We start from the raw sequence: 27,743 nt of genomic DNA, 5'->3' as shown, positions 1-27,743 counted from the left end.
GGTAGTAAACAGCTATGCCGTATTCCCAGACTCAAAATCTGCACTATCACTCATAGCAAACCTGAACTCGACCTTTCCGAATACGCCTAGTGTCATGGGAACTTTGAGACACCAGAGCGGATGAAGCAGGGAAAGGATGATTCGTGCCACACCGTCCAGTGGAAGATCAAGCTTTATTCAAGACATCCTCTTTGTAAGAATATCTGGCCCCAATTGACCAGTTAAATAGCCCTTTTCACTAGCAAGGATAAAAGTAATTCCTGCTACAGAATCAGCTAATGCCAGAGTGTTTAACAAGCACACTCATATGTCTCAAATACCTAACAGCAATGGTATGCCCTCTCAAGCACATACATGCCAGTTTTGACTGACTGGTAGCGAAATCTCTAATCATCTGCTTTTCTTCTGCAAGCTTCCCACATGATCAAAACAGTAAAGATGGGACCTACAGTAAACCTTAAGAAGTAGGTAGCGTGTCCATACGTGCCAGAAGCCTGCTAAGTTTGGCAGTGACCAAACAAACAGAAAATAAAGCTGTATAGATTGATATTTATATTATTTTGGAAAATTGACCCCTTCGAGTCAGCTAGTGTGAAATAGTGAGTGAAAAATGAGCAAACAGAATGAGTTGGATGCTAAAAAGAGAAAGGCCTAAATGTTTGGCAATCTCATGACTAAGTTAAATATAACGAATTGAGCTCTTAAAAAAAAGAAGACTCTAAACTTAAATTGGTAACAATTATTTGCGACTTCAATATGTCTAGTTGTTAATGGAGAAGAACATTTTTAACTTTGATGTAGTAGGTGGCAGGATATAATTATTGAGACGGATCCATCTGCAGTTTCAAGTAGTTCGACTTTTATTTTACAAATTTTACAATTATGAGATAATCAATTGTTGTTGTCCCTATTAGTCAAAGCAAACCGTTCTTATCCATTTACCATCAGCCAAAGTTTCTAACTGTCCTTCCATTTGACTTTTGGATTCATTTACTTCTTTCACTTTTTCTCTATATTTTTTTTCCTAGGATAAAATTGAAAAGGTGTTGAAAGGCCTAAATTAGGGAAAGGTACTTATGACTGCAAGCAGTGAATGCTACAGAATACTCATTGTAGGTGCACATTGTATTCATCAGTAGAAAAAACAAAGAAATGAATATAAAGACCACAAACGGGTCTATCACCACTAAATGAAAGCCAAGAGAGACAACAAAATTCCAACGAATATTTCCCTCCTGTATAACAATGTGTCTTCAGCTTAAAAAAAAACTAGAAGCTAAAACTAAAAAATATAACTTTAGATCTTTAGGTCTTTTATTCATCAGTAGACTTTTTCTTATGTTTCAGCCACGTCTGGTCGCAATTATAACTATCATATAATATATTTATAATATGATTTTGCTGGTAGGAACTTCTATGTTCAATTGATATCTTAGCCATAAATCCAATGATACCTCCTGACAGAACACATTAGGAATACCTTACCCTCTAAGAAGCCCTGCTGATTTTTTTTCAAATTAAAAAAAAAATGCATGTGGAGATGGGGTTTAGGGTGTCACTAGTTCTTTTCTACCGTAAGGCCTCCATCCACCCCCTCCTTGAGTATTTCCTGCCGTCTTCTAAAGCTATGAAAACAACAATCATTATTATTGTGCGTACATAACTGCATTTTCAACATAACCTTATGCACATGGATTGACCCAGAAATTTGTTGTGCAGGAGGTGTTTAGACCGAGAGCTCCTGGTTTAAGGGACTGAAGTTGCATAATGTTTGTCAATTCTAGTTACAAATTTACAATTTTCTTCTTCTTCTTTTAAGCGAATCCCCTTTCAAAATAGTAGTCTATAATAATTTCTCAGTAACAGTCCAGATGAGCTGTATTGACGAGGAATTTGTATGAGTGGAGAAAAGTATATAATATGAAGTTATTTGAAGTTATTTATTTCACCTAGGTTGAATTGAAGCCTAGACCTTGGTATGCAAGATGGGAGCGAGCAAACCTTATGGGAGTAAAAGATGTCAACTCACATATCACTGAGAAAATGCTTATGCAGGCTGCTAGACATGAGAAACCTTGGGAAAAATTTGATCTTATGAAACAATATAGGTATGTAATTTTGATGTTGATTGTTTTTTTCATATTTGAAAAATAGTACAAAACACCTTAGTGAATTAGGTTAGTGTTAGATAGTCCTCCAATGTGTGAACCTCTTGGATAGGAAGTGATAATTTCCATATCTTGTATAGTTTTAAATTTAATGTCAAAGCTTTTGATTGGCTCTTGAATTTGTACAGTCAGACTTTGTACCATCGGGGATAAAAAGAAAAGGATAAAGAATAACTTGCTCCAGGGCCATTTCCGGTGCCTAGAGCGTCAAATCGATGTTTCAGTTGCTGCGTTTTTTACAGGGACAAGCAAGCCTGTCGCCAAACCTTGCCGCTGCGGGGATCGATCCCTGCGCCTCGTATTGCCTAGCAGAGCACCAATACACTGTGCCACCACAGGGTATGCCATCAGGCCCTGGAGCTTTATTGTTCTTGAGACTGGGAATGACCTCTTTTACCTCACTTGGTAAACGCTGGGGACTATGTTTGAACATGAAGTTCGTAACAGGGAAACCATTATCCCTGCAGAACTAAAATAGACGCTCGCCGGATGCGTTTTGTCTCCCAAAACCGAATCTGCCTGAAACATCACGCTCAAGCTGTGTTGCTTTCTTACATTTGTATTGAGGTCACCCATTACTATAAAGAGAAAGTATTTTGGTAGAAAGTGTCAACTTGTCCATCCATCCTAGAGGAGTCGATTGCAAACACTTGTATGACTGTGATGTTTTGTATTTTCGTTCGCAGATGAATCACCATTAGGCGCTCTGAAATTTACTTTTCGGCTATGAGTGCGTGCTTTGCTTGTCAGCAGAAAGCCAACGCTTTGTCGTTGTTTGCCATCGGGTCTTTCACAAGTATGAGAGTATGATGTCGCCCTCCTGTGCCAGCTTGTTATGTTTCTAAAAGGCCAATAAGGTCTCCTCTGTACCTCTCAAGTTCTTTGGACATTAGCTCAGTTTTCCAGGCCTTGCCAAAGTCTGTACGTTTAAGGTACCAATGTTGCACGGGGTTTTCTGGGTTAGAATAGGAATTTCTCTTGGTAAAGCACACTCATCGTCTATGGGATTCGTCATTAGCTGCTGAGATTACATATCATCGTCTGAAGTCGTCAGATCGTTGGTTTCCCGTACGCAGTAACGCTATCATCCGCAGCTAAATCTTGGCTTCCGCCGATCACCCTGGACGTGGTCCAGGTGGCAGCACGGTTCGTTCTCTTTGTATTCAACTTATCTATAATATTTAGAAGAAAAAGGTTTCAAGGCTATTCAAGGACAGTGACAAGCCACTCCTCTCTTTCCTTTTCAGTTGGCCGATTTCCTCCATCTTGATAGTACTCTGCCTTCACAGGTGCTCCCAAATGCTGGAAACTACAGAAATTCCTGGTTCCAAAGGGTAGACTAAAATTAATTTTCTGTATGTTCATCCACCCATTATTAGAATATGCATGTCCTGTTTGGTATTTCGCTGTAACAAAAGAAGGCAGTAACAAGACTGAACGGAATCAGAAGAGTCGCTACGAGTAATCTACGGATGTTCTCCGTTGCCTTACTCTTTTTTTTTAAGTATTTGAAAAGAGCCCCTTTTTGTGAATCATGAGGAACTGTGCCTGAACTTTGGCTCGATCCTCCTTCATCCCATCTCCCATCTCCCTCCATCCCTCTTAGATCCTGACTTCCCAGAGAAGCAGACTGTGATAGTTTCAAAACTGTCACCAGTTTGCTCCAGGTCACAGAGTTATCCTCGAAGTTCTGTGCCGAGTTTTGCTCGTGTTTTTAACAAGTAACTTGTTTGTTTTAACAATGTGCTCCAACTTTTGTGCTTGATGACAAATCTTCTGGTCATGACCGTCATTTAATTGTTTTAGTTTTATTTTATAACTAATTGATTGACTAAGAGATACCATGCTTAGGCTTGCCAATGAGAGTGTATTTTGTTTAAAATAAATGACTTGATTTTGATCTGATTAAAGTTTTTTAAAGCCAGTAATAATGTCAGTAGTTTTCCTGTCTGATACCGACTTCAGAAACAACGACGTGGAGCAAGATGGCCCGATACAAAGTCTAAAGTCATAGTTAGACCGTAATGAGGACACAGTAGAAGCAATATTAGCGAATATATAAATGAGATATTTTCAAGCAAAATCTCACCAGTTTTAGCGAGAAAGGAAGTGAATGCCTCCTTGACGTTAGGTTTACCCTTCACAGCTTTGTCATCAATGACCAACCTGATAGGTACAGAATTAGGCTGAGAAACGGATTTAAGGACCAAATTTGTCACCTTCGAGGTTTTGCGAATATCGTTGCCACATGCAGATTAACTACCAACTATGTATTTATTATTTACAGGTTTGTTTTAACAAGAAATTAACTTATACTAGGAGGCAAACTCATACAAGGAGGGACGAGTAGAAATTTTCACAAATAAGAGTTGGCTATTGTCCCCTATGACTCTTTCAACGTTTGAATGCAATTTCTCTTAGATATACCTATTTATTACTTTCCAAGTTTTACAAATATCATTACCCCATGCAGATTAACTACTAAATATGTATTTATGATTTACATGTTTCTTTTAGTACGTACTTACTATCAACTGCACACATAAAGAAGCTGTTTTGTTGGAGGGGTGGGAGAGGAAGGCGAGAGAAGATATTTATTGGTATTTGGGTTGGGTTATATTAGGGTCCGAGGAAATAAAAGATAATAAAAGAAAATATTATATTTTTTTTCGAGTGTTTTTCTTTTGTTCGGGTTTTTGTCCGGCATGCAGTAATGCATTGGATTGTGTTTTTTAAATGAGAAGTTTGTTTATTTATTTATTGTAACCATTTGTAAATAAAAAAAAATAAAGTTGGACTAATACCCCAAAGGGATATAATTGTATTCTGGTTATGCAAAAACTAAATATACAGAGTGATCAAATTATTCTAACTTTGCTAGATACCTAATTTTCTTTGCTAAATTTAATTTTTTCAAAAAAATTAGAATGATGTTAGACCTTGAAACGAACAAATTAGCTCAAAGAAGGAATGAACAGAAATTTCCACAGTACGAGTAGGCTATTGCCCCCTCTAACCCCGTTAACACTTGAGCGCTATATGCCTTTTAGATATAACTTAGTAGATGACTTGAAATACGACATGTTTTTGTTTACAAAGTTTCATTTTGATTGTTTCATTTTGATCTGTGGTTTTTGTTTTTGTTTTGTTTTTTATTGAAAAAAGGAAGGAAAAATTGGCTAAAATTATTTTCCGTTTTACAACGATAAAACAGCATAGATTGCCACACAATTACGTATGTACTATGTATGTATGCTACAAAAATTTAATTGTGTTTTTTCAACGATTTTATTAGTTTTCTGATTTTTTTAATGTTTGAAATCAAAATAGTTAAAAATTTGAAATCAGATTGTTGTTGTATCTTATTGTGTTTTTAGTCAATTGTCAACGATACTGACGCGACTGAGGAATTTGAGGGATGTGACATTTCCAGTTCCTGTATTATTTGTGGCCATTTCCGTTCGTTTTATTAGTTCGTTCATAATAATTTATGCGTGTTTTGAATTGACTCCTTATGCACGTTCATTTCTTCTCAGGTGTTGTAGATTGTTCAACACTTTATTGACATTTCTGTTTTTTGTAATTTTAATTTGGTTTCTGTTTATTTGCATTTTTTTTTCTAATATTTATTTCTAGTTTTATGATTTGATAATTCTGATAACTGAAGTTGCTCAGCGGCGTAGCCATGGGGAGGGGGGGGGGATTTAGATGGCTTTTCCTGGGTGCAGCCTCTGAGGGGCACAAAACGGACTTTCTTCGTCAATACTATGATCTTCTTATGTTGTGTTAGTGATGATGGGAGGGGAGAGGTCTAAAAATCACTATTGTCCCCTGGGGCTGAAAACCCTGGCTACACCTCTGAAGGGACTCCTAGTGGGTTATTTTTTTTTTTTTTTTTAAATCCATTAAATTCCAAGGGCTGATATGGTCTGTCTGATTTCGAATGCTTAATTGGGAAATATACTGATGTACGTGGACTTAACAGCATAATTTATTCGAGTTAAACCCTTGAAACTTTTCAATTAAACATGTTCTGTTTTTTCGTAAAAATGGTTCTTTTAACCTTTTGTGGAATGTAAGGCAAAAGTAAGTATATGTATATGAAATAAATACAAATAATACTTTTATATAGTTTTGTTTACTTAACAATGATTGTCCTGGAAAATTCTTGACGATTTTGGTTTGTTTTCTTCTTTTTTTTCTCCTGAGACGAAATTGATTCGTCTCTTGGTAATTTCTCATACTATTGGCTAAATTAGTTCTGATGACATAATTATAGACTATAGGGCCGGGAACTGCACAATCTGCAGGACCTGTAAGTCTTCGGAAAGACCCAAAGACATCCCCCCCCTTGACCGGATTGATGGCTGAACCTCAAGTGGTTAATGTAAATTTTTTTTTCTCTATGGTCATTTTTTTTTCAGATCGACTATTCCTGAAGATGAGCAAGTTGAAATATTCAGTGAAATTGAACCACAACTGAAGGAGCAAGAAGTAACTTGGCAGAATGCCAGAAGACAAAGTAAATTTTCAAGAAAATCCAGCAAAGTGTAGTTTATTTATTATATTTTTGCGAATTGTTAATGACAAGAAAAAAAATACAAATGCTTGAATTTATTGAATCTGTTTCATAAATGTCATAATTACTTGTTCACGTGTTGTTTATGGTAAACTTGTGGGATTGTTCATATCTTAATGAAAACTTCTAGTAAGCAAATGTACTAGAGCACCAGGAGATAATTTATTTGCTAAGCAAATAGATTTAATTTATTGAATAATTAATTTGAAAACTCGTGTGCAAATCCACTAAGTCGTCTGCAAGTCCACAATAGTATTTCTTTGACCTAGCCCTTCGGTTATTAGGTAGATTACTCTCACCAAGTAATGAGTAGTGCTGCTTCCTTTCAGAGAACCGTACTGAGATGGGTTAAGGGAAGGCTCACTTTGAGAAAGAAGTTCGTAATAAATTAACGATTCAGTCATTTTGGCTAGGTTAGGAGTAATTGAGATCGGTCACAGCTGTTCACAAGAAATTTGACATTCGACTTCGGGAATAAATCACACGTATGTTCCTGAGGAAATCTTTGTTCCTTAAAACACTGGTTTTAATGGGTTTGGCTTGGAAAACTATATTCAGTCAATAGCTCTACTGCTAGTTTCCCAGGATACGAATGACAGTTCTTTTTCAGTTTCTCAATCTTCTTCAAGGCCGAATGTTCTCTCACTTCAACAATCGATTCTTCGGAAGAATCTCGTATGAGTGTTTCAATTTCACAGTCATTGACGGAAGTGCAAGTGTTGCAGATTGTTGAGAGAAGCGTGCTCACTTCATTCAGATGTTTTAAAATACGAGTAACCGAACAAAAGAAATTTGACGGTTAGATTCTCCGTACAAGACTTTCCCAGTTTCATTTAAAAGAGGACTGCATGGCAAACCTGTGTGAAGTTTCTTCAACTGTTAAGAGACTCATTGAAATTGTATTGTCCCTCAAAATTTTTACTTATATCCTGAGAATTTGAGTTTCTTCTTGAAGATATTTCCTTAATCTAGAATTTAGGCTACTACTTTGATTTTAATAGTACGCTTCCCTTAGAAGTGCCTATGCAATACTTTTTTGCTTACTCTTTATGTCCCCAACAAGTCAATGTCTAGATATTTACATAGCACAAGTTACAATCTCAACTTTATTTGAAAAATAAATATTTTTACCGTCCGAATAGTTCGTTTATCTACGACTTTGTTTTTATATCATAAACAGAATTTTGCAAAGTATGTGTTAAGGAGATGTAGCTCAGCAGTAGGGCGTTCGCCAAGTGTGTGAGTGGTCCGCGGTTCGACTCCGCTCGTCCCTACTTTATTTATTTAGCCTTAAATGTAATGTACAAATTTCAAATATATTTTCTTTAAAATTTTGGAAAAAAAGAAGTTTCCGAAGAAAGGTAAAGAGCCAGATTAAAACCTAAAACGAGCAAAAAAGATTTGTTTCTTAATTCAGACCTTAAAACAAACAAAAATTGTCATGAGTTGCGTGTTGTATAGAGCTATAAGCATCCTATTTAATATTGTTGTTACTTACTTAATTCCCCCCCCCCCGGAGCCACTTCATATGCAAAGGGAGTCGTAGAAACTTCAAAGGAGCTCATTTGATTGGGAATTGAGAGTGCTAGTGTCGTCTTTAAAAGTTGAAAGTAATTCCATGGCAGCCATTCATCACTTCAACCTTACTGCCCCCCCCCCCAACCTTGTGACCTCCAAAGATATTTCATCAATTTTTGAGATAGAATTTGTTTTAAAATAATCCAAAATTTCTGTAAATATACCTTCGAGGATGGCATTACCCCCACAGGCACTGTGGCAAGGGCTGTTAATGCAAATCGAAATTGTGTAAGTACATGTTCTGTAATGAGAGAGCAGGGCTTGTGCCATTTCAGGTAGGTCAAAGGGCGTGGAGCTGAAAATGTAAAAGAATGTTGAACTAAATCAGAAAGCATTATGTGTATCCAGATTGTCAAAAGGGCATACCTGCAATATGACAATAACCCTAAATCATTTTCTGAGGCCTAAAAAATAAATTCTTGATAGTTCTATACGGCAATACTTCCTTAGATATTAATTCTTAACCCCATAAAATATCTTTTGTGGAGTATCATTTAACATTTCGTTTTGTTTCTGTTTGGACCAGCAATAGGACGCACGGAATAAGTCCATTTCATATCCAACTTCCTTTGCGTAAATTTTGTTTCTAATAAAACTTCTTATATGACCTAAGCTGAGCTAGTGGGGGAGGGGGGTACTTTTTCGGGTTAAGAGGGTCACCATTTTAATATTAATCACAAAGTCAATGCGAAGCCAACTTCTTAGGTTCTTTTTGTATATTCTTGTGGTACTTCAGATGAATTTTTGGGATAGTGCCATTATGAGGTTTAATTTGGCTAAAATGCCGTACTTCGGTCTTGTCTTTTTTAATTAATACAAATTAAAAAAGTCTATTTGGTTTTCAATTTACGAGGGTAAAGAAGGGGAAACCAAGGAGGTATGCAAAAACCATCGAATATTTTCATCCTAAATTAGCGATGAACCTGAATAAAATAATAATTTTCATTATTATTTTCATTAGTATACTGAAAACTAAATTCCTCATTATATGACTGCATTACTCTGACAACAGTACTACTTTTTGTGCTTTACTGTTTATTTTAGTAGGATACTGTAGGTTATGGAGATCGGCCAAAAAAAGAAATAGGACAGGGCTAAATAGGAAAAAAAGAAATTGGATAGGAGCGGACAGGAATACCTGTCCGCTCTTGGTTATATGCCTCATTAATCCTGTTTCTTTCATGATAAATGGTTTGGTTGTGATATTGATGAGGATATGCAAAATTATCTTTTGAACAACAAGTAGTTTCACCCATTATTTGGTCTGGTTTCTTGACTGAAGTCCATGTGCTTAGTATTTTCTAACACCAAACGATCTTGGTGATTTCTTTCTCTATAGTCGCATAGCCTGTTAATGAGTAACCCTGATTTCCCAATGATAAAATGTCACCCAAAACGGCCCTTTTTGCGTGATCCATCAAATTTACTCCGTTTTTTGTTGCAAGTTTATGCCTCACAACGGTTCAACAGCTGCGCTGAATTATTTCTTCTATGCCGTTGAAAATCTCAAGAGTTATTCTGAATTGAGGATTTTTTAAAACCATAAGTCGCAAGTAACTGAGGAACTAATTATGTTTATCAAAAGTTTTCAAATAATATTTGACAAAGAACGTGCGGTTCATGTTCTTTCAGTCCAAGATTTTGATCCAAAGTGCATGGGGAGATATTTCCAGGGAAGTGATAATAGAAGATAAGAATAATGTTTTCAATTAGGCATAGCTCGCCTGGACTAATATAGTTTGGCTCTGAAGATTTTTCTTCGCTTATAGAGCTTGACTTAGCCTATTCCTATGCATATGTTATTCAAATGTCCCGTAATATTTATTGCACTTCAATGGCTGCAGCGAACCTTTTCTGTGTAAACATTTTTGTGGTTTTCCTGCATCCGCTATCCGTATGCCGTTTTGCGTTAAGTAAGAATCGCATCAATGGAAATCAACGTGAAAGGTGTTTTGGCTCACCATGCATATTCGGAAAAAGATAGGTAGCGTTATTTAGTCGTCAATTGTTAAATAATATAAACATGCTTCGTCCTTTTTGTAGCCTGATTACACAGGCGATAGGGCAATAGGCTAATGGTAGATAATCTTTTCTCCTAATATCTAGGCTGTTGAAACTATTAAGGAATTTAGTAAAATTTTACTTTAGCTACTTTTGGCTATCTTGGGAAGCAGTTAGGTTAGGAAAATGAAACTTTCAGGGATGGGTCTACAGGCTGAAGTATGTCCTGGGAAGGTATTTTAAGTATCTACCTCCACTCCTTCTCCCACTAGAGGGTCCTGAAATTTGCCTACATGACAGGAATATCTATTAAAATTTTTACAAAACAAGATTTTACCTGAATTTTCAGTTATCAGTTTCTTTTTCTCAGGCTTTAGTTCTGAAAATGCACTTCTATTATTTGAGTTGAATTTTAAGACATAAATGTCTTTTTTTCAAAATTTAGGAAATGTATTTGCATATATTGGTACTTTTGCATTATCATGGCCCCTCTAAAGAAGTCCAACAAGAGATGCTACAGTCAAACAGGAAAGACACAATGAAAAACCCATTTTTACAAGATGATTCAATATGCTACAGTAGAGAAATACAGTGTAGAGCATGGTTTTCAGATATTTAAAGTGTTGTTCTTTGGTGTTTTTTTTGGGGGGGGGAGGTACCTAGGTTAGGCTAGGCAACATGTCTAATATATGCTAGCCTATGCTTTGCACCCCACTCCCTAATGTGCAAATATATAGCCTGAATTTGTTTCTAAACTATTATATAGTCATTCTATTTTATTTTATTTCATTAGCATTAACCAAACTTGACTTTTTAGAGAGGCCCTGATAATGCGAAAGTACTTGTATCTTTAAAACCTTATAAATTGGAGTTAAGCAAAGTTGTGAAGCTGAAAACAATTTTGTTGCACTTCATTTAAGCAGAAGATCTATTTTGCAAGGTTTCACTTTGATAACACACAAATTTTTTGTAAAATTCTACTTTGGTTACTTTTGGCTATCTTAGAATTGAGTTGGGATAGGAAAATGAAACTTTCAGGGATGGATCTACATGCTAAGGTACGGGTCAATATATACCAAATCATATTATTGAGTTTCAAATAAAGTGAATACACCATTCGATGCCTTTTTTTTTGCTGATTACGAATATAATAAGCATTTCTATCGGAAATGAATTTCAGCCCACCCCCTATATAGGCTATACCTAACCTAACCCTGAATTGGCAAATATAGGGGGGGGGGGGCTGAAATTCATTTCCGATAGAGATGCTTATTATATTCGTAATCAGCATAAAAAAAGGCATCGAATGGTGTATTCACTTTAGTCCTAACTCAATAATATGATTTGGTATATATTGACCAAGGTATGTCCTGGGAAGGTACTTTGAAGTCCCTACTTCCACTCCCCCTTCTATATAATGCAAATTATTGCACATTACTAGTTGTAATGTGCTCAAAAAAATTTGGAGTTTGGGGAGAAGGGGGAATTATTGTGGAATTAATTTGGCCTCTAAAGTCAATTCTGATGTTTGTAGTGCACTATCTATTAGTGCTTTGGAAATATTTAAAAAGCTTCTAGAGTAAATTTTTTGAAAATTTTAAGTTTGGGGTGAAGGGGGATTTCAAAAACATCTCCCCATGACATAACTTGTCCTCTAAAGTTCATTCTGATGTTTGTAGTACTATATGTCATAGCACTTTAGAAATATTTAAAAAAGCTTCTAAAGTAGAATTTTGGATAATTTTGAGTTTGGGGTGAAGGGGGATTTCAAAAACATCTTCCCACAACATAATTTGTCCTCTAATGTTGATTCTGATGTTTGTAGTGCTCTATGTCTTTGCGCTTTAGAAATATTTAAAAAAGCTTCTAAGGTAGATTTGGAAAATTTTGAGTTTGGGGCAAAGGGCAATTTCCAAAAAAAAAAAATTTGGGAGAAGGGGGAATTATTGTAGAATTAATTTGGCCTCTAAAGTTGATTCTGATGTTTGTAGCGCACTATCTATTAGTGCTTTAGAAATATTTAAAAAGCTTCTATAGAGTAGAATTTTAGAAAATTTTGAGTTTGGGGGGAAGAGGGATTTCAAAACATCTTCCCATGACATAACTTGCCCTCTAAAGTTGATGCTGATATTTGTAGCACTCTATGTCTTAGCCCTTTAGAAATATTTAAAAAAGCTTATAAAGTAGAATTTTGGAAAATTTTGAGTTTCGGGGGAAGGGGGATTTCAAAAACATCTTCCCATGACATAACTTGTCCTCTAAATTCGATTCTGATGTTTGTAGAACTCTATGTCTTAGCGCTGTAGAAATATTCAGAAAAGCTTCTAAAGTAGAATTTTGGAAAATTTTGAGTTTGGGGGGAAGGGGGATTTCAAAAACATCTTCCCATGACACAACTTGTCCTCTAAAGTCAATTCTGATGTTTGTAGTGTTCTATGTCTTAGCGCTTTAGAAATATTTAAAAAAGCTTCTAAAGTAGAATTTTTTTAAAGTTTTGAGTTTGGGGGAAGGGGGATTTCAAGAAAATCTTCCCATAACATAATTTGTCCTCTAAAGTTGATTCTGATGTTTGTAGTGCTCTATGTCTTAGAGCTTTAGGAATATTTAAAAAAGCTTCTAGAGTAGAATTTTGGAAAATTTTGAGGTTGGGGGGAAGGGGAATTTCAAAACATAATCCCATGACACAACTTCTCCTCTAAAGTTGATTCTGATGTTTGTAGTGCTCTATGTCTTAGAACTTAAGAAATATTTTAAAAAAACTTCTAAAGTAGAATTTTTGAAAATTTTGAGTGTGGGGGAAGGAGGAATTAATGTAGAATTAATTTGACCTCTAAAGTTGATTCTGATGTTTGTAGTGCTCTTTGTCTTAGCGCTTTAGGAATATTTAAAAAAGCTTCTAGAGTAGAATTTTGGAAAATTTTGAGTTTGGGGGGAAGGGGAATTTCAAAACATCTTCCCATGACACAACTTGTCCTCTAAAGTTGATTCTGATGTTTGTAGTGCTCTATGTCTTAGCACTTTATAAATATTTAAAAAAACTTCTAAAGTAGAATTTTGGAAAATTTTAAGTGTGGGGGGAAGGAGGAATTAATGTAGAATTAATTTGGCCTCTAAAGTCGATTCTGATGTTTGTAGCACGCTATCTATTAGTGCTTTAGAAATATTTAAAAAGCTTCTAGAGTAGAATTTTAGAAAATTTTGAGTTTGGGGGGGATAGGGATTTCAAAACATCTTCCCATGACACAACTTGTCCTCTAAAGTCAATTCTGATGTTTGTAGTGCTCTAGGTCTTAAAGTTTTGAGTTTGGGGGGAAGGGGGATTTCAAGAAAATCTTCCCATAACATAATTTGTCCTTTAAAGTCGATTCTGATGTTTGTAGTGCTCTATGTCTTAGCGCTTCAGGAATATTTAAAAAAGCTTCTAGAGTAGAATTTTGGAAAATTTTGAGATTGGGGGGAAGGGGAATTTCAAAACATAATCCCATGACACAACTTGTCCTCTAAAGTTGATTCTGATGTTTGTAGTGCTCTATGTCTTAGCACTGTAGAAATATTTAAAAAAAACTTCTAAAGTAGAATTTTTGAAAATTTTGAGTGTGGGGGGAAGGAGGAATTAATGTAGAATTAATTTGACCTCTAAAGTTGATTCTGATGTCTGTAGTGCTCTATGTCTTAGCGCTTTAGGAATATTTAAAAAAGTTTCTAGAGTAGAATTTTGGAAAATTTTGAGTTTAGGGGGAAGGGGAATTTCAAAACATCTTCCCATGACACAACTTGTCCTCTAAAGTTGATTCTGATGTTTGTAGTGCTCTATGTCTTAGCACTTTAGAAATATTTAAAAAAAACTTCTAAAGTAGAATTTTGGAAAATTTTAAGTTTGGGGGGGAGAGGGATTTCAAAACATCTTCCCATGACATAAATTGTCCTCTAAAGTTGATGCTGATGTTTGTAGTGCTCTATGTCTTAGCGCTTTAGAAATATTTAAAAAAGCTTCTAAAGTAGAATTTTGGGAAATTTTGAGTTTGGGGCGAAGGAGGATTCCAAAAACATATTCCCATGACATAACTTGTCCTCAAAATTCAATTCTGATGTTTGTAGTGCTCTATGTCTTAGTGCTTTAGAAATATTTAAAAAAGCTTCTAAAGTAAAATTTTGAGTTTGGGGGGAAGGGGGATTTCAAAAACATATTACCATGACATAACTTGTCCTCTAAATTATATTCTGATGTATGTAGTACTCTACGTCTTAGCGCCTAAGAAATATTTAAAAAAGCTTCTTAAGTAGAATTTTGGAAAATTTTGAGTTTGGTGCGAAGGGTGATTTAAAAATATCTTCCCATGACACAACTTGTCTTCTAAAGTCGATTCTGATGTTTTTAGCGCTCTATGTCTTAGCGATTTAGAAATATTTAAAAAAGCTTCTAAAGTAGAATTTTTGAAAATTTTGAGTTGGGGGGAAGGGGGATTTCAAAAACATCTTCCCATGACATAACTTGTCCTCTAAATTTGATTCTGATGTTTGTAGCACTCTATGTCTTAGCGCTTTAGAAATATTCAAAAAAGCTTCTAAAGTAGAATTTTGAAAATTTTTGAGTTTGGGGGGAAGGGGGATTTCAAAACATCTTCCCATGACACAACTTGTCCTCTAAAGTCGATTCTGATGTTTGTAGTGCTCTATGTCTTAGCACTTTAGAAATATTTAAAAAAGCTTCTAAAGTAGAATTTTTTTTAAATTTTTGAGTTTGGGGGGAAGGGGGATTTCAAGAAAATCTTCCCATAACATAATTTGTCCTCTAAAGTTGATTCTGATGTTTGTAGTGCTCTATATCTTAGAGCTTTAGGAATATTTAAAAAAGCTTCTAGAGTAGAATTTTGGAAAATTTTGAGTTTGGGGGGAAGGGAATTTCAAAACATAATCCCATGACACAACTTCTCCTCTAAAGTTGATTCTGATGTTTGTAGTGCTCTATGTCTTAGAACTTAAGAAATATTTTAAAAAAACTTCTAAAGTAGAATTTTTGAAAATTTTGAGTGTGGGGGAAGGAGGAATTAATGTAGAATTAATTTGACCTCTAAAGTTGATTCCGATGTTTGTAGTGCTCTGTGTCTTAGCGCTTTAGGAATATTTAAAAAGCTTCTAGAGTAGAATTTTGGAAAATTTTGAGTTTGGGGGGAAGGGGAATTTCAAAACATCTTCCCATGACACAACTTGTCCTCTAAAGTTGATTCTGATGTTTGTAGTGCTCTATGTCTTAGCACTTTAGAAATATTAAAAAAAACTTCTAAAGTAGAATTTTGGAAAATTGTAAGTGTGGGGGGAAGGAGGAATTAATTTAGAATTAATTTGGCTTCTAAAGTCGATTCTGATGTTTGTAGCACACTATCTATTAGTGATTTGGAATTATTTAAAAAGCTTCCAGTGTAGAATTTTAGAAAATTTTGATTTTGGGGGGAAGAGGGATTTCGAAACATCTTCCTATAACATAAATTGTCCTCTAAAGTCGATGCTGATGTTTGTAGCGCTCTATGTCTTAGAGTTTTGAGTTGGGGGGAAGGGGGATTTCCAGAACATCTTCCCATAACATAATTTGTCCTTTAAAGTCGATTCTGATGTTTGTAGTGCTCTATGTCTTAGCGCTTTAGGAATATTTAAAAAAGCTTCTAGAGTAGAATTTTGGAAAATTTTGAGTTTGGGGGGAAGGGGAATTTCAAAACATAATCCCATGACACAACTTGTCCTCTAAAGTTGATTCTGATGTTTGTAGTGCTCTATGTCTTAGCACTGTAGAAATATTTAAAAAAAACTTCTAAAGTAGAATTTTTGAAAATTTTGAGTGTGGGGGAAGGAGGAATTAATGTAGAATTAATTTGACCTCTAAAGTTGATTCTGATGTTTGTAGTGCTCTATGTCTTAGCGCTTTAGGAATATTTAAAAAAGTTTCTAGAGTAGAATTTTGGAAAATTTTGAGTTTGGGGGGAAGGGGAATTTCAAAACATCTTCCCATGACACAACTTGTCCACTAAAGTTGATTCTGATGTTTGTAGTGCTCTATGTCTTAGCACTTTAGAAATATTTAAAAAGCTTCTAGAGTAGAATTTTAGAAAATTTTGAGTTTGGGGGGAAGAGGGATTTCAAAACATCTTCCCATGACATAAATTGTCCTCTAAAGTTGATGCTGATGTTTGTAGTGCTCTATGTCTTAGCGCTTTAGAAATATTTAAAAAAGCTTCTAAAGTAGAATTTTGGGAAATTTTGAGTTTGGGGGGAAGGGGGATTTCAAAAACATATTCCCATGACATAACTTGTCCTCGAAATTCAATTCTGATGTTTGTAGTGCTCTATATCTTAGTGCTTTAGAAATATTTAAAAAAGCTTCTAAAGTAAAATTTTGAGTTTGGGGGGAAGGGGGATTTCAAAAACATCTTACCATGACATAACTTGTCCTCTAAATTTTATTCTGATGTATGTAGTGCTCTATGTCTTAGCGCTTTAGAAATATTTAAAAAAGCTTCTAAAGTAGAATTTTGGAAATTTTTGAGTTTGGGGGGAAGGGGGATTTCAGAAATATCTTCCAACAACATAATTTGTCCTCTAAATTCAATTCTGATGTTTGTTGTGCTCTATATCTTAGTGCTTTATAAATATTTAAAAAAGCTTTTAAAGTAGAATTTTGGAAAATTTTGAGTTTAGGGCGACGGGGGATTTCAAAGATATCTTCCCATAATACTACTTGTCCTCTAAAGTCGATTCTGATGTTTGTAGCACTCTATGTCTTAGCGCTTTAGAAATATTTAGAAAAGCTTCTAAAGTAGAATTTTGAAAAATTTTGAGTTTGGGGGGAAGGGGGATTTCAAAAAAATCTTCCCATTACATAACTTGTCCTCTAAAGTCAATTCTGATGTTTGTAGTGTTCTATGTCTTAGCGCTTTAGAAATATTTAAAAAAGCTTCTAAAGTAAATTTTTTTTAAAGTTTTGAGTTCGGGGGGAAGGGGGAGTTCAAGAAAATCTTCCCATAACATAATTTGTCCTCTAAATTCGATTCTGATGTTTGTAGTGCTCTATGTCTTAGCGCTTTAGGAATATTTAAAAAAGCTTCTAGAGTAGAATTTTGGAAAATTTTGAGTTTGGGGGGAAGGGGAATTTCAAAACATAATCCCATGACACAACTTCTCCTCTAAAGTTGATTCTGATGTTTGTAGTGCTCTATGTCTTAGAACTTAAGAAATATTTTAAAAAAACTTCTAAAGTAGAATTTTTGAAAATTTTGAGTGTGGGGGAAGGAGGAATTAATGTAGAATTAATTTGACATCTAAAGTTGATTCCGATGTTTGTAGTGCTCTGTGTCTTAGCGCTTTAGGAATATTTAAAAAAGCTTCTAGAGTAGAATTTTGGAAAATTTTGAGTTTGGGGGAAGGGGAATTTCAAAACATCTTCCCATGACACAACTTGTCCTCTAAAGTTGATTCTGATGTTTGTAGTGCTCTATGTCTTAGCGCTTTATAAATATTTAAAAAAACTTCTAAAGTAGAATTTTGGAAAATTGTAAGTGTGGGGGGAAGGAGGAATTATTTTAGAATTAATTTGGCCTCTAAAGTCGATTCTGATGTTTGTAGCACGCTATCTATCAGTGCCTTAGAAATATTTAAAAAATCTTCTAGACTAGAATTTTAGAAAATTTTGAGTTTGGGGGGGATAGGGATTTCAAAACATCTTCCCATGACACAACTTGTCCTCTAAAGTCAATTCTGATGTTTGTAGTGCTCTAGGTCTTAAAGTTTTGAGTTTGGGGGGAAGGGGGATTTCAAGAAAATCTTCCCATAACATAATTTGTCCTCTAAAGTTGATTCTGATGTTTGTAGTGCTCTATGTCTTAGCGCTTTAGGAATATTTAAAAAAGCTTCTAGAGTAGAATTTTGGAAAATTTTGAGTTTGGGGGGAAGGGGAATTTCAAAACATAATCCCATGACACAACTTGTCCTCTAAAGTTGATTCTGATGTTTGTAGTGCTCTATGTCTTAGCACTGTAGAAATATTTAAAAAAAACTTCTAAAGTAGAATTTTTGAAAATTTTGAGTGTGGGGGAAGGAGGAATTAATGTAGAATTAATTTGACCTCTAAAGTCGATTCCGATGTTTGTAGTGCTCTATGTCTTAGCGCTTTAGGAATATTTAAAAAAGCTTCTAGAGTAGAATTTTGGAAAATTTTGAGTTTGGGGGGAAGGGGAATTTCAAAACATCTTCCCATGACACAACTTGTCCTCTAAAGTTGATAGTGCTCTATGTCTTAGCGCTTTAGATATATTAAAAAAAACTTCTAAAGTAGAATTTTGGAAAATTGTGAGTGTGGGGGGAAGGAGGAATTAATGTAGAATTAATTCGGCCTCTAAAGTTGATTCTGATGTTTCTAGCACGATATCTATTAGTGCTTTAGAAATATTTAAAAAGCTTATAGGGTAGAATTTTAGAAAATTTTGAGTTTGGGGGGAAGAGGGTTTTCAAAACATCTTCCCATGACATAAATTGTCCTCTAAAGTAGATTCTGATGTTTGTAGTGCTCTATGTCTTAGCGCTTTAGAAATATTTAAAAAAGCTTATAAAGTAAAATTTTAAAAAATTTTGAGTTTGGGGGGATGGGGGATTTCAAAAACATCTTACCATGACATAACTTGTCCTCTAAATTCGATTCTGATATTTGTAGTGCTCTATGTCTTAGCACTTCAAAAGTATTTAAAAAAGCTTCTAAACTAAAATTTTGGAAAATTTTGAGTTTGGGGGGGAAGGGGGATTTCAAAAACATCTTCCCATGACATAATTTATCCTCTAAAGTCTACTCTGATGTTTGTAGTGCTCTATGTCTTAGTGCTTTAGAAATATTTAAAAAAAGCTTCTAAAGTAGAATTTTGGAAAATTTTGAGTTTGGGGCTAAGGGGATTTTCAAAAAAAAAATTTAGTTTGGGGTGAAGGGGGAATTATTGTAGAATTAATTTGGCCTCTAAAGTCGATTCTGATGTTTGTAGTGCGCTATCAATTAGTGCTTTAGAAATATTTAAAAACTTCTAGAGTAGAATTTTAGAAAATTTTGAGTTTGGGGGGGAAACCAAACTCAAAATTTCTCTAAAAACATCTTCCCATGACACAACTTGTCCTCTAAAGTCGATTCTGATGTTTGTAGTATTCTATGTCTTAGCGCTGAAGAAATATTTAAAAAAGCTTCTAAAATACAATTTTCGAGAATTTTGAGTTTGGGGGGAAGGGGGATTTCAAGAACATCTTCCCATAACATAATTTGTCCTCTAAAGTCGATTCTGATGTTTGTAGCGCTCTATGTCTTATCACTTTAGAAATATTTAAAAAAGCTTATAAAGTAAAATTTTGGAAAATTTTGAGTTTGGGGGGAAGGGGGATTTCAAAAAAAATTTGAGTTTGGGAGGAAGGGGGAATTATTGTAGAATTAATTTGGCTTCTAAAGTCGATTCTGATGTTTGTAGCCCACTATCTATTAGTTCTTTGGAATTATTTAAAAAGCTTCTAGAGTAGAATTTTAGAAAATTTTGAGTTTGGGGGGAAGAGGGATTTCAAAACATCTTCCCATGATATAAATTGTCCTCTAAAGTCGATGCTGATGTTTGTAGTGCTCTATGTCTTAGTGCTTTAGAAATATTTAAAAAAGCTTCTAAAGTAGAATTTTGGAAAATTTTGAGTTTGGGGCTAAGGGGAATTTCGAAAACATTTTTAGTTTGGGTGCAGGGGGAATTATTGTAGAATTAATTTGGCCTCTAGTCGATTCTGATGTTTCAAGTGCGCTATCTATTAGTGCTTTAGAAATATTTAAAAATCTTTTAGAGTAGAATTTTAGAAATTTTTGAGTTTGGGGGGAAGGGGGATTTCAAAACATCTTCCCATGACACAACTTGTCCTCTAAAGTCAATTCTGATGTTTGTAGTGCTCTATGTCTTAACGCTTTAGAAATATTTAAAAAAGCTTCTAAAACAGAATTTTGGAAAATTTTGAGTTTGGGGGAAGGGGGATTTCAATAACATCTTCCCATAACATAATTTGTCCTCTAAAGTCGATTCTGATGTTTGTAGCGCTCTATGTCTTAGCGCTTTAGAAATATTTAAAAAAGCTTATAAAGTAAAAGTTTGGAAAATTTTTAGTATGGGGGGAAGGGGGATTTAAAAAAATTTTGAGTTCTAGGGGAAAGGGGAATTATTATAGAATTAATTTGGCTTTTAAAGTCGATTCTGATGTTTGTAGCGCACTATCTATTAGTTCTTTGGAAATATTTAAAAAGCTTCTAGAGTAGAATTTTAGAAAATTTTGAGTTTGGGGGGAAGGGGGATTTCAAAAATATCTTCCCGTGATATAACGTGTCCTCTAAAGTCGATTCTGATGTTTTTAGCACTCTATCTATTAGTGCTTTAGAAATATTTTAAAAGCTTCTAAAGTAGAATTTTAGAAAATTTTGATTTTGGGTGGAAGGGGGATTTCAAAAAACATCTTCCCATAACATAATTTGTCCTCTAAAGTCAATTCTGATATTTTTTGTGCTCTATCTATTAGTGCTTTAGAAATATTGAAAAAGCTGCTAAAGTAGAATTTTAGAAATTTTTGAGTTTGGAGGGAGGGTAATTTCAAAAACATCTTCCCATGACATAACTTGTCCTCTAAAGTCGATACTGATGTTTGTAGTGCTCTATGTCTTAGTGCTTTAGAAATATTTAAAAAAGCTTCTAAAGGAGAATTTTGGAAAATTTTGAGTTTGGGGCTAAGGGGAATTTCGAAAACATTTTTAGTTTGGGGTGAAGGGGGAATTATTGTAGAATTAATTTGGCCTCTAAAGTCGATTCTGATGTTTGAAGTGCGCTATCTATTAGTGCTTTAGAAATATTTAAAAATCTTCTAGAGTAGAATTTTAGAAAATTTTGAGTTTGGGGGGAAGGGGGATTTCAAAAACATCTTCCCATGACACAACTTGTCCTCTAAAGTCAATTCTGATGTTTGTAGTGCTCTATGTCTTAGTGCTTTAGAAGTATTTAAAAAAGCTTCTAAAACAGAATTTTGGTAAATTTTGAGTTTGGGGTGAAGGGGGATTTCAAGAACATCTTCCCATAACATAATTTGGCCTCTTAAGTCGATTCTGATGTTTGTAGTGCTCTATGTCTTAGCGCCCTAAAAATATTTAAAAAAGCTTCTAAAGTAAAATTTTGAAAAATTTTGAGTTTGGGGGGAAGGGGGATTTTAACAACCTCTTCCCGTGATATAACGTGTCCTCTGAAGTCGATTCTGATGTTTTTAGCACTCTATCTATTAGTACTTTAGAAATATTTTAAAAGCTTTAAAGTAGAATTTTAGAAAATTTTGAGTTTGGGTGGAAGGGGGATTTCAAAAAACATCTTCCCATAACATAATTTGTCCTCTAAAGTCAATTCTGATGTTTTTAGTGCTCTATCTATTAGTGCTTTAGAAATATTTAAAAAGTTTCTAAAGTAGAATTTTTGAAATTTTTGAGTTTGGGGGGAGGGTGATTTCAAAAACATCTTCCCATGACATAACTTGTCCTCTAAAGTCAATTCTGATGTTTGTAGCACTCTGTGTCTTACCTAGACCCCAGCATCATGCCGGCGCATCAAACCGAACGCCGCCAACGAGAGGCTCGGTTGACTGCCACTGAAGTGTCACAACGTCGCCGGCACGCCGTCGGTTTTCGGTTGACTTTGAATTAATTTTGCAGCAGTTCTTTATTGCGTCAACTGCAAAGTCGAAGTTTTTCTTTTCTTGTGTGGTTAAGTATTTCGATTTGTCTGATTAGAAATCAAGCAGGGCTTGCACTATTCCCAAATTTTCGGGGATTTCCCAAAAATCTGTGTGCCACCCCAAAGAAAATTTGGTTCCCCAAATCCCCGATAATCATCCAATCATGTTGCCACCCCTAGTGATTTATCATTAGTGACTATATCTGCCAAATATTACTTTGTATACCATAATTCTTCACTATTCTCTTGTACATTAATTTTATCTCTGTGGAAATTATTTCCCAGAAAACAAAACGCACGGAAAAAAGGCCCTGCAACATCTCCATATAAAAAATTTGGCAAAGAGATTGTAAAACTATTAAACAGAATTTTGTATAGTAATTCTGTCAATACCCCCAGTGTAACATTTCCTGCAGAATATTCACTCATCTGAAATTTCCCTCCCAAAGGAAAATTATCCCCTTAGAAATCCACCCCAAGCACAACTTCCCCCCTGGCTAAGGTGCCTCTTCGCACTTTTAAATGTTTTATGGAGAGTCTGTAACTAAAGGAAGTCCGTGCTAGTGTTTCAATAAACTCAACAGAAACTTTATGAGTGCATGGACCAATAAAAACAAAAACATCTTCTCCTAACATAATTTGTCCTCTAAAAACGATTCGGATTTTATTACTGGTCTATCTCTTGTCAAATCCTTTCCCTAATTAATAAAATTTAAATGGTTTATCAACACACTGTTATCTTATACTCCCTGGTGCCTGCATGCTACCCTTAAAGGGGTTATGGTAAGCAAAGTTGTGACATCACAAACAGGGTTCCATCAGCAATGTCAGCTAGATAGTAAATATGTTAAAGGGATGACTATTAAATGAAAATAGGATTTTGGAATATATTTTAATGAACAAGGTTAAAAGCTGAAGTTGTGTAAGGTAAGCAGTAATTTATAATTATGATTTTAATATAGTATGAAATGTGAGCTAAAACAACTAGTAATGTGCAATAATTTACCATTATATAGAGGGGGGGGGGAGGAGCGGAGGTAGGTACTTCAAAGTACCTTCCCGGGACATACCTTAGCATGTTGACCCATCCCTGAAAGTTTCATTTTCCTAACCCAACCCCTTTCCAAGATAGCCAAAAGTAACTGAAGTCGAATTTTACCAAATTTTTAAAGGTCATCAAAATTCAGGACCCTCTAGAGGAGAGAGTGTAGGAAGGTACTTCAAAATACCGTCCCAGGACATACTTTAGCCTGTAGGCCCATCCCGGAAAGGTTTTCCCTGGAAAGGAAATTTTCCTAATCTGACCCCTTTCCAATATAGCCAAAAGTAGCTAAAGTAGAATTTTACTAGAAATTGAATCTATAATTATATTGGTATTGGTTATTTGGTTTAGTAGTTTCCATAAGGAAACATTATAAAATTCTGAAAACTGCTTTTAAAATTTTAAATAATTCTTAAGTGCCTATTGCTTTTCTTTTGCAGTTTTCAGCATAATTGAGCTAGGATAAAAGGGAGTACATCACTTGATGCCTTTTTGGTAAATTTATAGGTGGCACTATATTTTAGCTAGGATGAAAGTGAAAACATCATTTGATGCCTTTTTTATGCTCTTTCATAACTCAACAATTGCTTCTGTCACAAAGTGCCTCTTGAGCCCTTAATGGGGCCCTGAAGGCATTTTATATGAATTATAAAAGAGCATAAAAATGCATCAAATGATGTTTTCAATTTCATCCTAGCTAAATTATATGGCCCACCAGAAAATTTACTATGAACTTTACCCCCCCCCCCTAATGTGGAAATATATACCCTGAATTGTCAGCAGCAAAGTTTCAAATAGCAAAATTCTGTACTATTTTTATGGATGGCATTTGAAAAACTTGAAATGGTAGGAAAAAGGGGTACTTGTGCATTATATGGTACACACAAAAGAAGTCAAGTTTGGTTAATACTAATGAAATAGCCTAATAAAATAGGATGAATATATAATAGTTTAGAAACAAATTTGGGCTATATATTGGAACATTAGTGGGAGAGGGGAGGGGGTAAAGCATAGCACATATTAAATACTTAACCTAACCTAGGTACCTTTTTACCCCTAAACCCCAAAAACGACAGTTTAAATATTGTAAAGGCAAAAACAAACCATGCTTTGTCATCCATTTATCTCTTGCATATACCCATTTCATGGGTTTACATTAGTAGTTCCTTGTGCAGTATATAGCATTGTGTACCATAAAATGCACAAGTACCAAAAATGGTTTTGTATATGAGTTGACTAATAAATGAGAATCTAATTGTTATGAAGAAGTATTTTTGGAATATATTACTCTTGAACAACCTATTTGTAAACTAGTGATATGTTTTTAGCCACTCTTGAATAACTTAAGTAGTGTTTATAACTTCTTTGTGTGGTTTATAGCCTTTGGGGCCCCTTTAAGGGCTCAAGATGCAATTTGCAACAAAAGCAATTATTGAATTATGAAAGAGCATAAAAAAAGGCATTAAACAATGTTTTCACTTTCATCCTAGCCAAATTATATTGTCATCTAGAAGTATACCACCTTTTTCTTATGTTCTTTCATATTTCAATAATTGTTTCTGGGGGAAATTCCATTTTGAGCCCTTTAGAGGGCCCCAAAAGTAAAACAGTCTATAGTAGTCAAAAGTTTACAAATGTGTTTCTAAAATAAAACTGTCTATTGAGAAGGAATTGCCATTTGTATCTGATTTAGGAATGATGATTATCATTTTCGTAAGTCTTAATAGTAAAATATGGTTTTGAAAACAAATTTGGGTATAGATGTTCGAGCGCACCTCATAAGGAGACATGTTAAGAAAACAATTATTTCTTCATAACATGCAAAATAATCCTATTTGATATATTTTGCATTGGGAGAACCTTTATCTTTACTGCTTTCCATGTTTTTCTAGCTTTTCTAAGAAATAAATGAATTTCTTAGAACCTATATATTAACCAAGTATATACCCCCCCCATAATATGCCAATATATACCCAGAATTGCATTCTCAATCTAAATATTACCTTCATTTGTATCACAAATACTTTCCCCCATCCCCATGATGTGCAAATATATACCCTGATTTGGATATATTTAGGGATAAATATAACAAAACAAAATGGGTAATTTCAAAAAACAGATAACTGTTGTCCACTTTCAATTGGTTTATCATAGAACCTTGCAAACATTTTTGCATTTGTCCAGCCTACATATCTTACAATTTGATCCACATCAAATACTCTTGCTTTAAGGTGGGACATTGATGCAGACCTGGTGCTATGAGCACCAGTCTAAGATCTATGAGTGCAACATTTAGATCTATGTCTGCAAGAAATAACACCTCTTTGATTCATCTAAAAAAGACGACTTGGACGTTGCAGTATGAGGCTTATGGTAGTGTAAGAAAAAATGCATTGTCTCTATTTGGACACAATGTCATTCTAATATAATTAGCTAGATGTGTCAGCAGACACAGGGAAGACTCTTGAAAAGGCCAAAATTTAACCTTTGATTTGTGGTTGCACAGTTTTGTTGTTTTTAACAACACATTGATTTGAGAATCAAAAAACTTTCATCATCATTATTTTCAATATCGCCAGAAAACTAAACTCTGACAAATTCGCCAGAAAACTAAACTCTTTCACAAGTGGATAACTAATTTTGGTGTTTGTGTCTTTGGTTGAAGATTTTTGATATATGAAGCTGGTAATGTAAAGAGATTGAATATGCGTTTTACATCCCAGATACTAGAAAGCTTAGGAATACTAGGCCTTCTTTTAAAGACCCCTCTCATGAACTTCCTGTGATTTGATTACTGCCCAACTGAAGGCTTGGTGAAAATTGCTGGTAAAGCACTGCTTGCAGTATTAATAGCGCTATATCCAACACCTGAGTGAAAAAATTCCATAAAAGAGGTCAAGGTCTCCAGTAGAGTTGCCTCTAGGGGCTGGATCCCATTTCTTCCACAAAAGTCAATCCTTTTTAATGTAAACCCTGTACTGGCACTTAGTCAAATTCTGCCATCCATCCATGACAATATGGAATATGGAAGGAGAATATCATTGCTGGAAAAAAACCTTTCCAAAGACAACATAAGCCACTATACATAACATCTTGAACAATGGATGGTGCAAGGTCAGTTTTTTGTGGGAGAAACAAAATAAAAATATCATCTGGTAGAAGTTTAGGAATTCCTAGTAAAAGCCCCAATAATAAGAGATACTAGACTTGTGTAGTCCAGTTTCAAAAGATCAAAATACCAGATGCTTGATCTGTTTCCACCTTCTGAAGGTTCTTCAGAAGCAAGCCAAAGAGGGGGGGGCATAGAAAAAATGAGGCTTCCAAATCATTGCAAATTCATCTACAAAAAGAATAGTCTGGATCTGCTTTCCAAGAAACAAATGGAAAATCTGAAAATTTTAACTTGTTGACCACAAATCAATATCTATCCACTGATATACCACAGAATTTAAATTTCAAATATTCTAGAATCCAATTCCCATTTTTGTGATCATCAAATTTTTGCGATCCTTTATCAGCAATATTAGCCACTCAAGGCAAATATTCTGCAGATATCTATCCTTTTCCCTGCAAAACTAGCTGCCAGACCTTATTTGCAAAATAATTATTAAACTTAGATTTTGATCTCTTTTTAATTTTGTATGCTACTGTAGTTGCATTGTCTGAACACACCTAGGCATCCATGCCTTTGCTATCATGAGCAAACATTTTAATCCCAGATAAACCACTCTTATTCCTAGAGCATTGATGTTAATTCACTTTTCTTCTGAGGACCATTTATCTGTGGCTGTTTTCATGGAATGTTCCTCTGCAAGTGCCTAGCCTAGTTTCCATGCACCACTACACAAATATTTGTCAACTGATCTAGGCTCAATTGTTTTAGAAGAATGATTGGCAATATTCAATCACCATTGCAGTTCCTAACCTATATTAGATGGAAAAGTGAGCTTGGCCCCAAAATCACCCCATGTGTGTTTTAGTACTTGAACTTTCCACAACACTGCTTTCCAGTAAAATAAGGGCCCTAATTTCTGCAATAGTTTGGACAGGGGGCCTCATTCTGCCAGTGGCAATAACAGTAGGCCTCTCTTGCACGTTTCTTGTTCTTCCAAATGATTTTTTCAGATCACTATGGGTTTGCTTTGGACATTGTTTTGGCAACATCCTTGTCAAAAAGAAACTTCATCACCTTGACTTCAGGAGCACATAAAGCTAATGCTACTGTGGGATCAGGACTCACTTGAATTTTAATGCATGATGTGTTTTTACACTGAGATCATAATTGGTGAAGCCAAGCATGTGGACTGTATCTGTTAGGTTTTTGATGACCTTTTCTTTAATATCCAAATTTTCCAAGCTGAAGAATCACATTTGCTACCTCTAAAATACAAATGGCTGAGTGGATAATAGTGTTTCTCTATTCACCCTGGGAACAATAATTTTATTGGTATTTGTAGGCCTAGAGTGGTGCTCAAATAAATCCTTTAGCTTCCCTATTTCCAGAGGATCACAGAAAGATCTGTTAACAACTTTGGCAAGTTTTCTATGGATCTTGGATCCCTCCTTGGTACTAGAACGTTCTTCAGAAACCTTCTTAAATAGACTGTCATTTGATGTGC

General features: G+C 34.9%; 2 protein-coding genes across 2 annotated transcripts in view; both read left to right on the top strand.

Moving 5' to 3' along the window:
• Positions 1-1,957: 1,957 nt before the first annotated feature.
• Positions 1,958-6,820, top strand: LOC148954106 (large ribosomal subunit protein bL19m-like). The gene is made up of 2 exons (XM_089086918.1): positions 1,958-2,108; positions 6,593-6,820. Exons 1-2 carry the CDS (start codon positions 2,005-2,007, stop codon positions 6,720-6,722), a joined length of 234 nt encoding a protein of 77 aa, XP_088943044.1. The 5' UTR covers positions 1,958-2,004; the 3' UTR covers positions 6,723-6,820.
• Positions 6,821-10,350: 3,530 nt separating this feature from the next.
• LOC148954105 (tRNA (cytidine(32)/guanosine(34)-2'-O)-methyltransferase-like) overlaps positions 10,351-27,743 on the top strand; it is a 29,037-nt gene continuing 11,644 nt past the window's right edge. The window contains exon 1 of the mRNA XM_089086917.1: positions 10,351-10,403. The gene's annotated coding sequence lies outside the window, so the exon portion shown is untranslated. The remainder of the gene's footprint in view (positions 10,404-27,743) is intronic.

Source organism: Artemia sp. Qi Xiang Cuo, chromosome 3 (genome assembly GCF_049724085.1).
Source record: "Artemia sp. Qi Xiang Cuo chromosome 3, ASM4972408v1, whole genome shotgun sequence".
In the NCBI taxonomy this organism is placed as follows: domain Eukaryota; kingdom Metazoa; phylum Arthropoda; class Branchiopoda; order Anostraca; family Artemiidae; genus Artemia; species Artemia sp. Qi Xiang Cuo.
This window is presented reverse-complemented; position numbering and strand designations above follow the sequence as displayed.